This window comes from Ixodes scapularis, unplaced genomic scaffold (genome assembly GCF_016920785.2).
Source record: "Ixodes scapularis isolate PalLabHiFi unplaced genomic scaffold, ASM1692078v2 PGA_scaffold7__128_contigs__length_106722199, whole genome shotgun sequence".
NCBI classification, from domain to species: domain Eukaryota; kingdom Metazoa; phylum Arthropoda; class Arachnida; order Ixodida; family Ixodidae; genus Ixodes; species Ixodes scapularis.
Genome location: NW_024609882.1, coordinates 47,503,364 through 47,517,811, shown reverse-complemented (window position 1 = coordinate 47,517,811; position 14,448 = coordinate 47,503,364). Strand labels below are relative to the sequence as shown.

The 14,448-nt window shown below is 41.7% G+C and overlaps 1 protein-coding gene across 1 annotated transcript in view; it reads right to left on the bottom strand.

Annotated features, from left to right (window-relative positions):
- Positions 1 to 2,392: 2,392 nt before the first annotated feature.
- The window catches only part of LOC8027814 (putative thiamine transporter SLC35F3), a 33,062-nt gene continuing 21,006 nt past the window's right edge, over positions 2,393 to 14,448 (bottom strand). Inside the window, exons 6-7 of the mRNA XM_029971931.4 lie at positions 4,402 to 4,491; positions 2,393 to 2,631 (exon numbers count right to left, since the gene is read on the bottom strand). Of these exons, the coding sequence (XP_029827791.2) occupies positions 2,393 to 2,631; positions 4,402 to 4,491 (329 nt within the window). The remainder of the gene's footprint in view (positions 2,632 to 4,401; positions 4,492 to 14,448) is intronic.

Below are 14,448 nucleotides of genomic sequence, written 5' to 3'. Positions count from 1 at the left end.
CAAAGGTGATAATTAGAAATAAAGTTCAGTTCATGCCATTAAAGAAACAATTTTAGTTCTGCGATGACAGATCTATCTCTACAACATGTGATATTAGTTTTGCTTTTCACGGGTGCAATTCACTAAAGCCTTTTTGAATGTAGTACTCCAGGGTGCCACAGACAAAATTTACAAAGCTTTTTTTTTTACGACAAAAATAAACTAGGCATAGCCGAACGTTCATTTTCCGCCCAAAAGTAGCGCTGGAGGTCAAAACCAGATGGCAAAGTTTCAGCCCGATCGATACCTTATTCAAAAGTTATAAGTGGTTTTCTGAAAATTTCAACGGGAAAACGGCGACCGACGGAGTTTTCGAATGCATGGGGCTTTAATGCACCAGAAACCGCAAACGGCCAAAAATCGGCTCCGTTTTCTCATTGAAATTTTCAGAAGATCACATAACGTTTGAATAAGGTGTCGGATCGGACTGAAACTTTGGCCTTTGGTTGTGACCTCTTGCGGTACCTCTGAGCGGAGAATGAGCGTTTGGCGATGCCTAGTTTATTTTTGCGTTAAAAAAATCCCTGTACATATTTTTGTGGCACCCTTTATTGTACCAAAACAATAGTACTCACTGGGTTATGAGTTTAATTATTAAGAGGAAACAAATCACAATTCTCCAACTATGACAATTAACTTTTCATAGCAACGCTTGGTATCTGGTTTTTCGTGCCTGACCCATATAAATATTCACATCACTTCGAAAATTCCAAAATATAAAAGGTATATCCGACAGACCCACATACACACGAACCAAACATTTCAATATATGGTTCCCGTAATATTTTAGTAGTCATGCCTGCCAATCTTTAAATTGGCACTCATATTGGTCCTTGTGCTTAGCATTTGATGATGTTTGGAGAACCCTTACAAGCCAGTGGATACAAATTTCAAATAAAGTAAAGAAGACTAAATATCAAATAACGTTCCAGCTTCACTTATTGCTAAGCAACCAAGTTCGGTGCGCAAGAAGCACTCAAGTCATATCTTAGTACACTCTTCGCACTCTTTTATTGAAATGAAAGCGTGTATTTAAAGTAAGGTGGGCGTTTTCACACCACAAGTTATTCGGCCCGTATTTTTATACCCGGTGAGCGCACAAAATGACAAACAGTGTACTGTGCTCGTGCTGTTCATTTTCTAACATGCCTTCAGTGCCAAATTAAAAACAAGTTGTTCAAATTGCGCTGTTCATTAGTGTCAACCACATTAAAGCACATATCCCTCAAACATTATATCTCGCTTTGCAAAACTGTTGTTTACAATCCGTGATTCAATTCGAAGAAAAAAGTTATATTCATATAAACTCGAGACATGTCTTGACTTTCAAAAACACTAACATACGACGCAGTATAACTGTCTTGGTATTTTAGCTGTTTCTTTGAGTGTGATGCACAGCATGCAAGAAACACATTTTGGCGGCTCGAATGTTGGTCGCTATGAACAGTCATCAAAATCCTTTCACGTGTCCAATCACTCATCACCCCACACATTCCCGTCATTGTTGCCGATCAGGGTATAATTTGTAAGTGCATCCGGGTGAATCAGTCTAATGAAAATGTTTTTAGTGGATCCAACTTCAACTTACCACAACAATGCACACTCGTAACTAGAAATAGTCTCCAAAGCATTTTCAACTGCTTTAAAATTGCTTTGACTCGAATCAAGCAGCGTGTCTTCGTTCAAGTTGTACCCACCATAAAGGTAAACGACATATCTTTGGTCTGTCTTACCACTGTGCGGTTTATTGCTGGAGTGGCGCTGTTTAATTCGGATAACTCTTTCCACAACGTTAGTTAAGGAACAGTGCAATGTTATTGCCAGCTCTTCCACTGCAAAGAGACCCAAAGTACTACAGTCATGAATCGATAATATGAACCGCATAAATATGGGCACCCTTCCATATAGAAAACAGTTTAGGGGACGAAATGAACGAATATTTGCATTTTGTCTGGTATGAACAATTTGTTCTGTGAACGAACGTGTTCATATTAACAAGACATGACTGGTGTAGTCTGGCGATGCACGTCTGAGGCTACGAATCATGAATCGGAAAATCCTTTAGGAATTTCATTTAGCACCACCCTTACCTGAATAAAAACGTCACACCTAAAAACAAAAGCACACCAAGACCACCCACGAAGTCCAGCCGGAATGTAAACAGTTTCACAGTACCACGTCCTCGAAGCAAAACACACGTCTAAAAAATGTACTCGTGGGCTTCGCTATCGGGTGTCGGCTCACCACCGTAGACTGTCCCGGCCATGTCGAAATTGAAGTGTGACGTCTGCTCTAGTCGGCGATTATGGATTTGAACTCTGAGCAGGTCCCCGAGCTCAAACCCATCTAAGCGCTACTTGACACGGCCGGAGGGGGTCCGTAACCTGGAGCGATGACCCGTGGTCGTGTCTTGAGGCACTGCCTTCTTGGGAGTCTTGCGACGGCGACTGGTGCGCCGGTACCTCAGCATCATGGTGAGGTAGTCGGGCCAGTCGTCGGGAAGAAGGACCAGCATAAATCCGATCAGGATGAGGAGGATGCCAGCGAGCTTCATGCCTTCAAAGAGTACTTCGTAGATGTAGACATCCACGACTGGGTGGGAGGCAACGTGAAAGAAACATTCGAACGATCCGCCTTTTTTGAAAGGTAACTTGTTTCCCAATGTCAAATATACTTTACAAAGCATAAGCGGGTGCATACTTCTCACCAAACACTTGCAAAATCCTCCGCTGCAGATTGAAGGTGTACTCCCTACATTTGGAGAACGCCTTTCTTATATAGGGTGTCTAATTAGGAGTGCAAGATTAAATTTTTTCATAAGATTCGCCATTTATTCAAATTAAGTGATTATTTTTGTTTTGTTATAACGTACACGATTCGCGACGAATTTTGGAACACAATAGTTGAAATATGTTACACACCATTCTGCTGGCACACTGTTCCTTTTTTAATTTATTTATTAGTGAAAGTTTTGCATAATTTTCGCTCATCTTCTTGAGCTCCGGAGTTGGTTGCGCTTGTCTCCACAGACACAAGGTTTCACGAGTACCCCAAAAAAGAAATCGTACGGTGTTGAATCACACGGCTTCGGTGACCTATTCTGGCCGCCGCTATGTGAGATGACACGGCCAGGAATCTTTTCTCGCAACAACTCAGTTGTTTTGCGTGCGGTGTAACAGAGTCTTGGCAGAAAATTGTAGGATATAATGCTCCACAATAAATTGCAGGATGTGTAAGGTCTATTGAAATAACAATATTAGCACCTCTTTAAAGAGTGATCCGTTTTATTTTACAATAAGCTTTTGTCCTCTTGTGGAATACCATATAGTAACGCCGAGGTTACGAACTTTATATTTCTTTAAGCTTTCGCGTCTCAAGTCACATTGCGCATGGTATCGGAGTATGTAGCCCTCTAACACTCGTATAAAACAAACTCATAAACCAATTCACTCAGACATGTTACAAGTATATACCTTGTGATAAACATGTAGGATGGTGCTCCTGTAGTAGAAAAAATATGAAAATATGATCGAAGAAGAATTTACTTTAATAACACAGCTCCTGCCTGGCGTTGTAGCCCACTTCAATCTCCGTACTAAGCTCATAATGAAAATTCGCATGTAGCGGACATTACAGCTGGTATAATCTCTAACTCAAGCATGCGAACAAAAACACTATATTAGGACACTTGCTTCTTGCATAAAGTAAAGTTATAAAAGCACGACCGAAGAAGACAATAAACACAGTGAGGTTTACTATTCTACTCTGCTTGACTTGTTTGTCAAGAAAAGTGCACAAATAGTTAATGTAAACGGAGCACAAGCTTTCTTATTACTATTACAGGGTAGCTAAGTATGTCCATGAAATAAAAGCTATCCAGTTTTTGGGTAAAGGTTGAAGAAGGTAATCCTTTTTCAAACTGTCATTCAGTCATAGGACACATTTTTATGCCCATATATGATAATCAAAATAGATGAACTATACAAGCGGTGACTGGGCTGCTTATAGTGAATGTGTTCTAGAATTCTTATGTAACAATTTTAATCTCGTCCATCATGGTGGTTTTTATAAAACTTTAGCTGCGCGTTTCACATAGCAGGATCGCTTTTTTTTTCAATGCTGCTGTTATTGTCTGGGGTAAAACTGCTTCCATCCTTATCTGCCAAACTCTAATATTTGTATGCGTTGGAGATTTAATGATCACCAAGACAATTCTAGTACATGGATACCGCACACTTGCCAACCACAAACCAAATGTAATTTTAAGTACAGCACCGACCTTTTGACATATATATTTCAGAAAAAAAAAAGGTGTATTATGTATGTGCTTATTTTCTGTGAAGCTCAATAGACAAAACTTACTTGCTGAAATTGGCACTGCAAATGCAAGTCCTAGTGTTAGAAAGATCTCGAAGGTCCACATGATGCCGAAGTTTCCCAGCAAATTAGACACTGAAACAGAAATAAACACAAGAACACTAAGAAGTTGCTAAAAAAATATAATGCTGCACCCTCTTTAAGAACAAATTAAAACTTTCAGAGCACCCACCCGATTACAATGCTATGAAAAAAGCCAGTTCTAGTTATGCCTCTCGCCTTTCAAACTCCCTTTTATATAAAGATGACCAGAACTGGGAAATCAAATTTGTTATATTGCTTTATAACAATAGAGATCTTTAAACATATTTAATAGTTGCTGCCACCTTAAACAAAGCTTAAGCTCCGGATCGCTTTGCCTTGAAAATGCTTTATTTATTATCACAGTTCTTGTTCGTAATCAATCCGTCAATCTTGCGCAGAGCAATGACTAAAGTAGTAAATTCGTGCATATCTCTTAGAATAAAAATAATAACGGCATGTATATACGTGTATACTACATGACAGAAGCTGCGTGCAGTACAGGCGAAGGCAACGCCAGGCGAGGAGAGGAATGGCAAGCACTAGAAAGGCTGGGGAGGAGGAGAGAAACATCCTCTTCTCTTTAACGTTCCTAGTGCTCTTCCTTTCTACCTCCCCCCGTTATTGCCCTCCTCTCCTGTTCCGCCTTTCTCGTGCTGCTTGTGCTCGCCCCTTCACTGTTCGCCTTGCGTTGCCTACGCTTGCGCCGCACACTAGTGACACGAGGCATAGTCAAGAGTATGTGCTACACCAACTCTATCATCGCGACCTCCGATAAAATTGGGCCTGAGAGTGGTGGCTCTGTGTGCACACCAGAACAACATGTGGTAAATGTGTAAATTATAATGCGCTTTCTTTAATAAATACGAGCAACGCACAAAAATATCCACCGCTCGTCGAGCAACGTATATTTTTTATACTAGAAAAAGAAAACTCTCTATTTGAGGATATATATCTACTCACATATATTAGTCAGAGTACAAAAAGAAAAAGAAATCCGTACGTTTTTTTAATCTTCGAGTATTTCAGAAATAGTACCCGGTCAGGCTAAGTTCATACGGAAGGGAGCACATAACAAAGTTCGGTTTTCTAGCGTCGCGGCGTTTTTATTGGGACACTTCGGAAAGAAGGTAATATCCTCATGGTATCATGACACTCCATAAAGAAGGTAATTTGTTGTCATCCTCGGTTTGAGTGCATAGAAATTTACATTGGCTCTTTTATAATATTACTGGAGCATAGAAATTTCATGTTATAAGAGTCTTTAAAATTTTCTCCGTTTTCTGGCAGCATATCCACTTTGGCTTGACCTTGTTTTCCGATGACAGATCAACCTGGCGATTGAAAACCTTACCTAGACATGGCCCTGGGGAACACTCTTAAAAAGTCTGGTAGTTAACTTCCCTGCAGAATCCTAAAGCATCCACTCAGATCAGATAAGATTAATTTTTATTTCTTCAAAGGTATCCGAATTGGGACCCATTACATGCGGGGGGAATAAATACAACATTATATGCAAAATACCTAAAGGTAAACAGCAAAGCATCGAAAATCATACGCAGATCTCGCTTTACAAATGTTATTTACAAATCGCGCGAACTTTAGTTTCATAGACGATATGAGCGGGTGAGGAATTCCAGTCGGCAATAGCAAGTAAAAGGGAAGAATTTTGAAATTTGTTAGTTCTGGAGAAGGTAGGCTGAATGTTGGGTGGATGATCGCGGCGCTTTGTAATATACGATGAATCTTGAAGATAGAGGCTACGAAATTCCGGTGATGAGTTGAAGATGCGAGGAAAGAAAACAAGACGGGCTAGTTAGGTTCAAACTGCAAGAGGTTTCAACTCCAGGCTGGTTTTAATAATTGTGACACTCGACGTTCGTGAAAAGTCATGCATGATGTAGCGTGATGCCTTGTTTTGAGCAGATTTGAGGTTGTTAAGAAGGTATGCTTGATGAGGCCACCAGATGATGTTGGCGCATTCAAGTTTCGATCGTACAAATGCTTTCTAGGTGGTTTGTTTGACTGCCTGAGGTACATGGTAAAGGTTGCATTTGATCTATCTGAGCGAATTACATGCACTTGAAACGGTGTTATTGATATCATCGTTCCAAGTGAGGTCCTCTGAAAATAGTAATTCCTAAGTACTTGTATGCTCGAGCTTTATCTGTGTCTTCGTTGGTTAATGGAATACTTCTTTGGTGTCGAAGAAGGCTGATTGGAAAATGATATAAATCTTGTTTTGTTTGTATTCAGTCTCAGTTGCAACGCGCTGCACCAAATTAAAATCGTGTTGAAATCTTGATCTAGCAGTGTTTGATAATCGGCCGGTGATGCGGCGGTAGATAGAACATTTATCTGCGAAAAGTCTTATGGAGGATTTTAAGCTAAGTGGCTGGTCGTTTATGTAAACGAGAAATAAAAGCGAATCCAATACGCTGCCCTAAAGAACTCCAGATTTTACTGATAATTTAAAAGTCTTACTCTCTCCGACTTATGTAGCCCGTTTGCGGTTTGCCAGAAAGGTAGCAATTCATTTTATGATAACAGGATGAAGGTTCAGTTGATACAACAAGCATTGGTGAGCTACAGAGTCGAAGAATATGGCACGGTCAATAAATGCGGCATCAGTTGGTTTGGAAATGTAAATTTGTTTGTGCAAATTAGTAACAAATTAAAAAAAAGCTGCGTTTCAACCAAAAACTCTTTCTGAACCCATGGTGGTTAGTACAGATAAGGTAATGGTCAGATAAAGAGCTATTGACATGGGAATGTATGACATGCTTCTTAATTTTGCAAGGTACACTTGTTAATGAAAATGGTCTATAATTAGAAACAGTTTTTATCACCAGATCTAAGTATTAGTAGCACAATCATGGCAAATGATAAAAAAAATTCAAGCAAATTAAAAATACCAGCTTAACATTATCGAAGAAATTAAATGTGGTCAGGGAAAATGAGGATGACTTTTTAGTTGCTCACTTTCTTTCCACATATTGCGTATTATTTTATATAATTTTTTTCTTTTTGCATGGTAATTTGTGTTTTCTAAGCAGAAGTAGAAGATAACATCCCAGTGCTTTCGCATTTAGTATGTCTCGATGAAGCCCCTCAGCACCTCTAGGTTTTAATTACACAGAGGGAATATACTTGTCTTCCTTCTGAGACGAAGCGCAACTCCAGCTCTCTAAGCGACTTCTTCGTCCCATAAGAAGATAAACCTGCTCCGGACTTCTATTCCAGAACCTCTCCAGGAATAGCGGACAACTCTACCAACTGATCTAAATAGATCTTAACTGTTAACAAAACAAAAATATTGTTAACAGCTGCCGCAAGACCTAATCGCGCTGTGCGCGAAACTCTCTGCGCGGACACGACGTTGGTGCTTTTCTTGTTTTATTTTGAAAGGGTAGTTACAGGAATCATAATTTCCACTTAGACTACTACGGAAGTTTTAATGACAGTCCCTAAATACTGTGAGAAAAACAAAATGATGGCTGTTGTTTGTTCGCGCTACCAACACCGCAGAGTGTACAAACCGCAAGTAGGGTGAGTATACTATGTTTAATGATAAGATGTTCGTTAACCCATCTTCATTTCGGTAAACTCTGACTTCGATTTTACAAGATTGGAAGAACGTGAATTGTTAAATCAAGAAACTGCTGCCCAAACGCGGGTAGTGTGACGAAACCTTAATAAGTTCTTTAGTGCCTCCTTGAGCTTGCCTAATCTGGTCCAAGCCACCTGCAAACAGAGCCAAGAATGAGTGGAAGTATCGCGAATAGTAGCGTCACCACGGACCCCAGCCACGTGCGACACCATACCCGCACGCAGGGGGCAGCTGCTTTAGTAGGCGCTTGGTGAGTGGCGTCACTACAAACCCCGAGCCACGTGGGTTCACCCACCCACGCCTGGCTATGCGTTGCTTAACCCGGGGAAAAATGGATCCTGATGGTTGAGCTGAGCCCGGGGTACGTTGGACCCCTAGGGGCCCCCCCGGGCGAGGCAATATACCGCTTTGGCCCCTGCTTCTCTCGTAGACGGGTGTCCATTTGTAAGGTTAAGCTGTCAAGATTCAACGAGAGCATCATGTGCAATGATAGCAACGACTAAAGATCATTGATACCGTGCACCGTTTTAAATAAAAGCCCCACAACGCATGTTGAAGCACAATCGCGATAAGAATTTGTCCTGTTCCATTTAATTCTTCCTAAAATCACCAGCTTCTCCAGTCTACACTCTAAAGGATGTTTCTATTTAGAAGAAGCGCCCAGTAGGCCTCTTTGAAAGGATACCTTAAGAAAGAAATATCATCTTTATGCTTTCTCTCATACACTTGGACTCGATAGTGACCTTTCGGCCTATTTCCTCAGATCTCGCGTGGCTTTTAATTCTAACCATTTTACAACCACTCGACCTCATTTATTATAAAAAAGCCGGAGTTTCATTGTCACGAACGAAAACGAGTACGTAAATTTAGAACTAAAACTAAGTGTCTAAAGCGGCGAGCTCGGGCCTACGAAGAAAATGCACTAGGCGTCTTGGGACGGCGGCGGATGGCAACTGTTCAGAAGCGACGGGATTCTGATGCATTTTATACGCAAGGTACGTTCAGGAAGCTATTAAAGCCGAAGACGTCATCAGTGATGTCTCTACACACCCCCTTGGGGGGGGGGGGGGTGTACACCCTACTTGTTTTTCTGAAGGCACCCCCTTAATTCGCAACGACTCCTCTATACTTAATGCGTTCCCCTAACCATCCCCCCCTAAAAATTTACAGCCACCCCCCCCCCCCTCCTTATTTCAATTTCTGGGTAAACCCCTGGGCTCTATAACAACAAAATGAAACTAAAAATCAACATTCCTGCGTTAGTTCACAGTACAGTCACAGCGATAGCTGCCTCAAGTCAAGGCGAATTCGTTGGATACCGGCGTCGAGTCCACACAGCGTGGAGCGCGTGAACAGCAGAGTTCGGAACAAAATAAACATGTTTGGTTCCGAACAATTTTGTTTCTCTTCTTTCTTCCTTTTTTTTTTGTTTGTTTCAGGAGCGCGTGAGAGATCGTCTTCTTTCACGAGCACTTGACATTTACAGTCATACAATAACATTTTGTTATAGACATTTTTCTTTTTCAGAGTGCGCGTGCAGTTGCCACTGGGTACTACAAAAAAAACCTAAGTACCCAGCGAGGTACTAACGATGTGCTGAAGCCCAGTGGAATCGCCTCCACTTCGCACGCAGCTGACCCAGGTTCGATTACCGCGGGCGGCAGGCGACCTTTTCCAAGGGTTTGGCAACATCGACGACGAACGCCTTAGATCGCAACTACGGTAACAACGGACGCCATTTCCAGTGCTGCAAAGAAACTAAAACAGCTATTGCTGTAAAAGAAAAAAAAGAAAAAAAAAAAACCTGGTTTAGCGGGTTCTGAACCCCGGTCTCCTGCGCGCGCCAGCCGCGCACGTTCCCAACTTCGCTACGCAAGCGGCAGCGTTACCCACTCACGGGAAAGATCGATGCCTCCTTGAACGTGCATTTTTGGTTTCATATCAAATTCATAACCTAGCGTACGATGCGATGGCCGCATTTCATTTCCTATTTTTGTTGTGTGTCCCCATGTTGTTTTTGTTTTTCGGGTTTTTAATACGTCTCTATTTCATTAGTTGGCTCACATTATTCATATTTCTTCGGGAGCATTTTATTGTCACATTGGTCAACAAGAACAAAACGTTTTCTCCTTTATGGCCTTTTGCTCTTTTTTTTTATTATTCCAGCCAAATATTAAAAACAACGAATGACATGAAGGTAGTGCACTTTGGTAAAATAAGTTCTTAATTATTTTAAACTCTCACCTAAGCTCCAGAATAAGTACAATAGCGTTTTCTTCTTTTACATATATTGAGTTTATGGCTAGGGTTTCGCAGTAAATATTCCAAAAAGTGTAACGGAAAATGTAAGGCAGAAAATAGTGGACATACACGTCCCAGTTAATTTAATGGCGAATCTAAATTTCCAGTTTTAATTACTATAATTTTCTCTGAATTTAGATTAACTCCAAACCCCCCCCCCCCCCCCCCAGAAAAAAATAAATATATATATATATACATAAGCAGTTGGCGCAGCACAAAACACGCTGTTCATTCTGCGTCCGTAATAATTTTTTTCTACTGATTTTTTTTTGTAAATTGTAATGAATGACGGATTGTCCACTAAGGGCTGCACCATCACCGCATAGCGCGAATCGGAGCTTAGCCGGAAACCTAATCCGAGTTTGGCTTTTGTTCTGTTACACCAAAATCGTTTATCGTTAAGTTTAGCATTAAACCACGCCTATAATGAGCGCGATCAAAAATGGGAGATTTGCTCTTGGTTATTGCTTTAAACCTGTATCCTGGATTAAAAAAATGGCGACTGGTTTGTGGCGGTTGACGCGGTGGACGAACGTGGTTACAAAGTTTTAGTATACAACAGCGTGGCAGCCTCGACATAATGATCTTCGATAGTGACAAGGATACAACATATTGTCTGGTGAAGTGTTTATAAACCCTTGTTTCCAAGTTGGCTCTCCACTCTTTGTGCGTGTTAGCCCCAAAAGGGGAAGGTTCGTAGCTATGAGGCTCACGTCCGTTTTCACGTTGGTTTCTCTGTCAACGAACGGTATGGCTGCCCCATGTGTAATTGGTACAATTGGAGAAACATTGTTTTTGTGTTCTGAAGGTGTGTCTGTTGCCGATATCTATAAAAATAGCTTTGTGCACGGTATCATTAAAATATTTCGTCACGAAGAAATGTGTTTGGATGGATTCAGAGGTTCTATGGAGGATGCACAAGTGTCAGCCACAAAAAAGCCGGTGCCAATCCCTGTCGACGACTGATGATGACGTTGAGCGTGCTTGTGAACTCATTTTGTCGTTTTGACAGCTCATGGTGCGACAAATCATTTTCAAATTAGCCAAGGCTTTTGCTGTTCAATAATTCATGACAGGCTTGGGTTTGGAAACGTTTTGATAAAACTAAAATTGCAGCCAGAGTTAATAATTTTTACTTAGCCTCGTATTTGTGTTTGACTGTCTTTCTATCTTCTGTGTATAGTTGACACAGTTCTTACTCCCACAGGAGAGCAAGAACTCCTGGTTGTGCTTTTCCCTTTGTGATGTGTGTTTTCTCTCTGTGAGCCAGGTTCTTGTTTTAGGCCAGTAATTTTTTTCGGAATCTGCAACTGTCACAGTTATAGAAAACCGCAATGTAGGCCTGTTAAGTGCCTGTAAAGGCTGCAAATGCTTAAAAAAATATTTTAAACTTTATCTGGAAGATACTGGGACGCTTCCGCAGAGCATTGGGGCACCTCTAGAGGGCACGGAAATGTTGAGGACTGTCACAGTATCGTCATCGTTCCCACATTGTAGAGAATCCTTGTTGGTATTGTAGGAGAAGCGCAAAAGTAAACTCACTCACGCTGAAACTGTACGCACACCAAAAAAACGGTCACTCACGTCGCGCTGACTGACAACTCAAATTGTATTTTCGTCTTCTTTCTTTTTCTTTTACCCGTATTAAACTTCTTCGTTCTCTTTTGTACAAACAAATAGCAATGTCTATCGCACATTACCTTCGAGAGTCGAGATATAACAATCCTTTTTCAGTGAGCGTTATGAACGGACTGCTAACGCAAGTATCACTCCTTTTTATGATGTTAGCTGTCTCTATTATTTCACGTGTTAGTTGGTGACTGCGAACTCCCTTCAGCTAACATCATAAAAAGGAGTAATACTTGTGTTAGCAGTCCATCCATAACGTTCACTGAAAAATAATTGTTATATCTCGACTCTCGAACGTAATGCGCGATAGACATTGCTATTTGTTTGTACAAAAGAGAACGAAGAAGTTTAATACGGGTAAAAGAAAAAGAAATAAGACAAGAATACAATTTGAGTTGTAAGTCAGCGTGACGGTTAGTGACCGATTTTATGGTGTGCGTGCATTTTCAGCGTGAGTGAGTTAAGTTTTGCGCTTCTCCTACAATATGAATATCCAACTCACCCAAGCATCCATTCTAAAAAGAGAATCATTGGTCTTGGACGGTTGTATTACAACAAAGTTTTCTATTTTGTTACCCAACTTGCCTCTAGACAGCAATGAAGTACTGAAAACTACCACGGGAGGGTTGTCGTCCTCAGATTGTAGTCAATCACTGGTCTTAGATTGTGCTATAACAACAAAGTTTGCTATTGTGTAACCCCACTTGCCTCCAGATGGCTCTAAAGTGCTCAGAACTACCACGGGATGGTCGTTGTCCTCCGATAGCAGTCAAACATTGGTCTTAGACGGTTCTATTACAACAAAGTTTTCTATTTTGTGACCGAACTTGCCGTCAGACAGCATTGAAGTTCTGAAAATTACCACGGGATGGTCGTCGTCCTCAGATTGCAATCTATCATTGGTCTTAGACGCTGCTATCACAGGAAAGTTTTTTTTTGTTTTGTTTTGTGACCCAACATGCCTCCAGATGGCTCTAAAGTGCTGAAAACTACCACTGCATGGTCGCCCTCCTCCACTTATGGTGAATAATTAGTCTTAGGCAGTGAATAAGACATCGAAATCTTCTATCTGGTGACCCAATACTTGTCTCCTGACGGATCTGAAGTGCTGGGAACCACCATTGCATGGTCATCGTCCTCAGATTTTAGATTAATCTTTGAACTAAAACTGTGATCGTTAAAATTATTAAAAATCTATTCACATGAAAATGTTCTAATCCTGACTTGTTGCAAACGAACATGCTTAAAAAATTAGATCATGTAAAATGTACAGAAAAGGCAGACGTAAGGGCACTGCCATTCTTATTCCAGATGCAACACTGAAAATAGGCAAATTCAAGTTCCACTAGGTGATATATCAATGTGCTTAGGCATTCCTGACATTTGGTGCAGCTGCAAACAGACGAATGCAATTATTTTTATGAATGTAGGCTTGGCTTGGTTTCAGTGGCTTAGCCTGGATTGCCTTTTCTCATACTGGGGACTATACTGAATTCGTATGAGCTGCATTCTGTGAAGTTTTGGCTGCTTACTGTAGAAAGCAAGCGAACAAAGCTTAGAAACACAGCTAACCAGGGCCGTGGAAAAATAAATAATGAAGCTATTTATCAATATCTGAAACACAGAATACTGCGTTGAAGAAAGTGTTGTGGGGTTATTAGTTTGAGTTCAGTTGAAAAACGTCTTTATTTAATGCCAGACATGACTGCTCTTGCTTTAAAGTATCCGCAGCGGCAAAAAAAAATAATAACATACATGAAGCCGCGTTCGAGAGCGGCAGACGGCCGTTTCACTATTGAGCGCTGCAAAACGTCGCCAAACGCTCCAAAGCGCGACCGCGCGATGGGATTATTGAATGGAGTTTGCGATCACCGATGGCCATGGGTGCAAAAGCCCCGCCGGTCCACCGTCCACGTAGAAGAAGCTGCAGAGCTAATTCCACAGGAGCCGCACTGCAGGCGGCGGCTTGTCTTGTGGGATCACCCAGTCCTCAAAGGTGTTAGGTTAGTCTGCTACCGGGATGTCAGCCAAGGCCTTGAAGCGAGCCGCAGCGTGCTCGGGGCACTCCCAGATAACGTGCTGCGTCGTCGCAAGGGTGTTGCATGCTGTACAGTAGCCCTGCTGCGGGTCATCTTGAAATAAGCGGTTGCGTAGGGCCGGCAGCATAAGGGCGGCACGGCGGACGAGAGTCTGGGCCTTGCGGCTCACTCCTGCTGGCATAGAGGGTATCATTCTCTTGTGCCTGTTGAAAAGGGAGGCCGCAGTCCTCAGGTTGCGGAGTATTTTCTTTCGCTCCAGCTTGGCGAGCGCGGCTCTCTCAGTGAGGTCCCGCTGACTGTCGTCGGGTTACGAAGAATCGAAATGGGGCCCGCTGTAGATGGTGGAAACAATTGGCGCGGGAGGTTTGCTCAGTGGTGCACGCGTCTCGTTATAGGCCCATTCGTTTCCCCGAACACCCGAGTCGGTGGGTA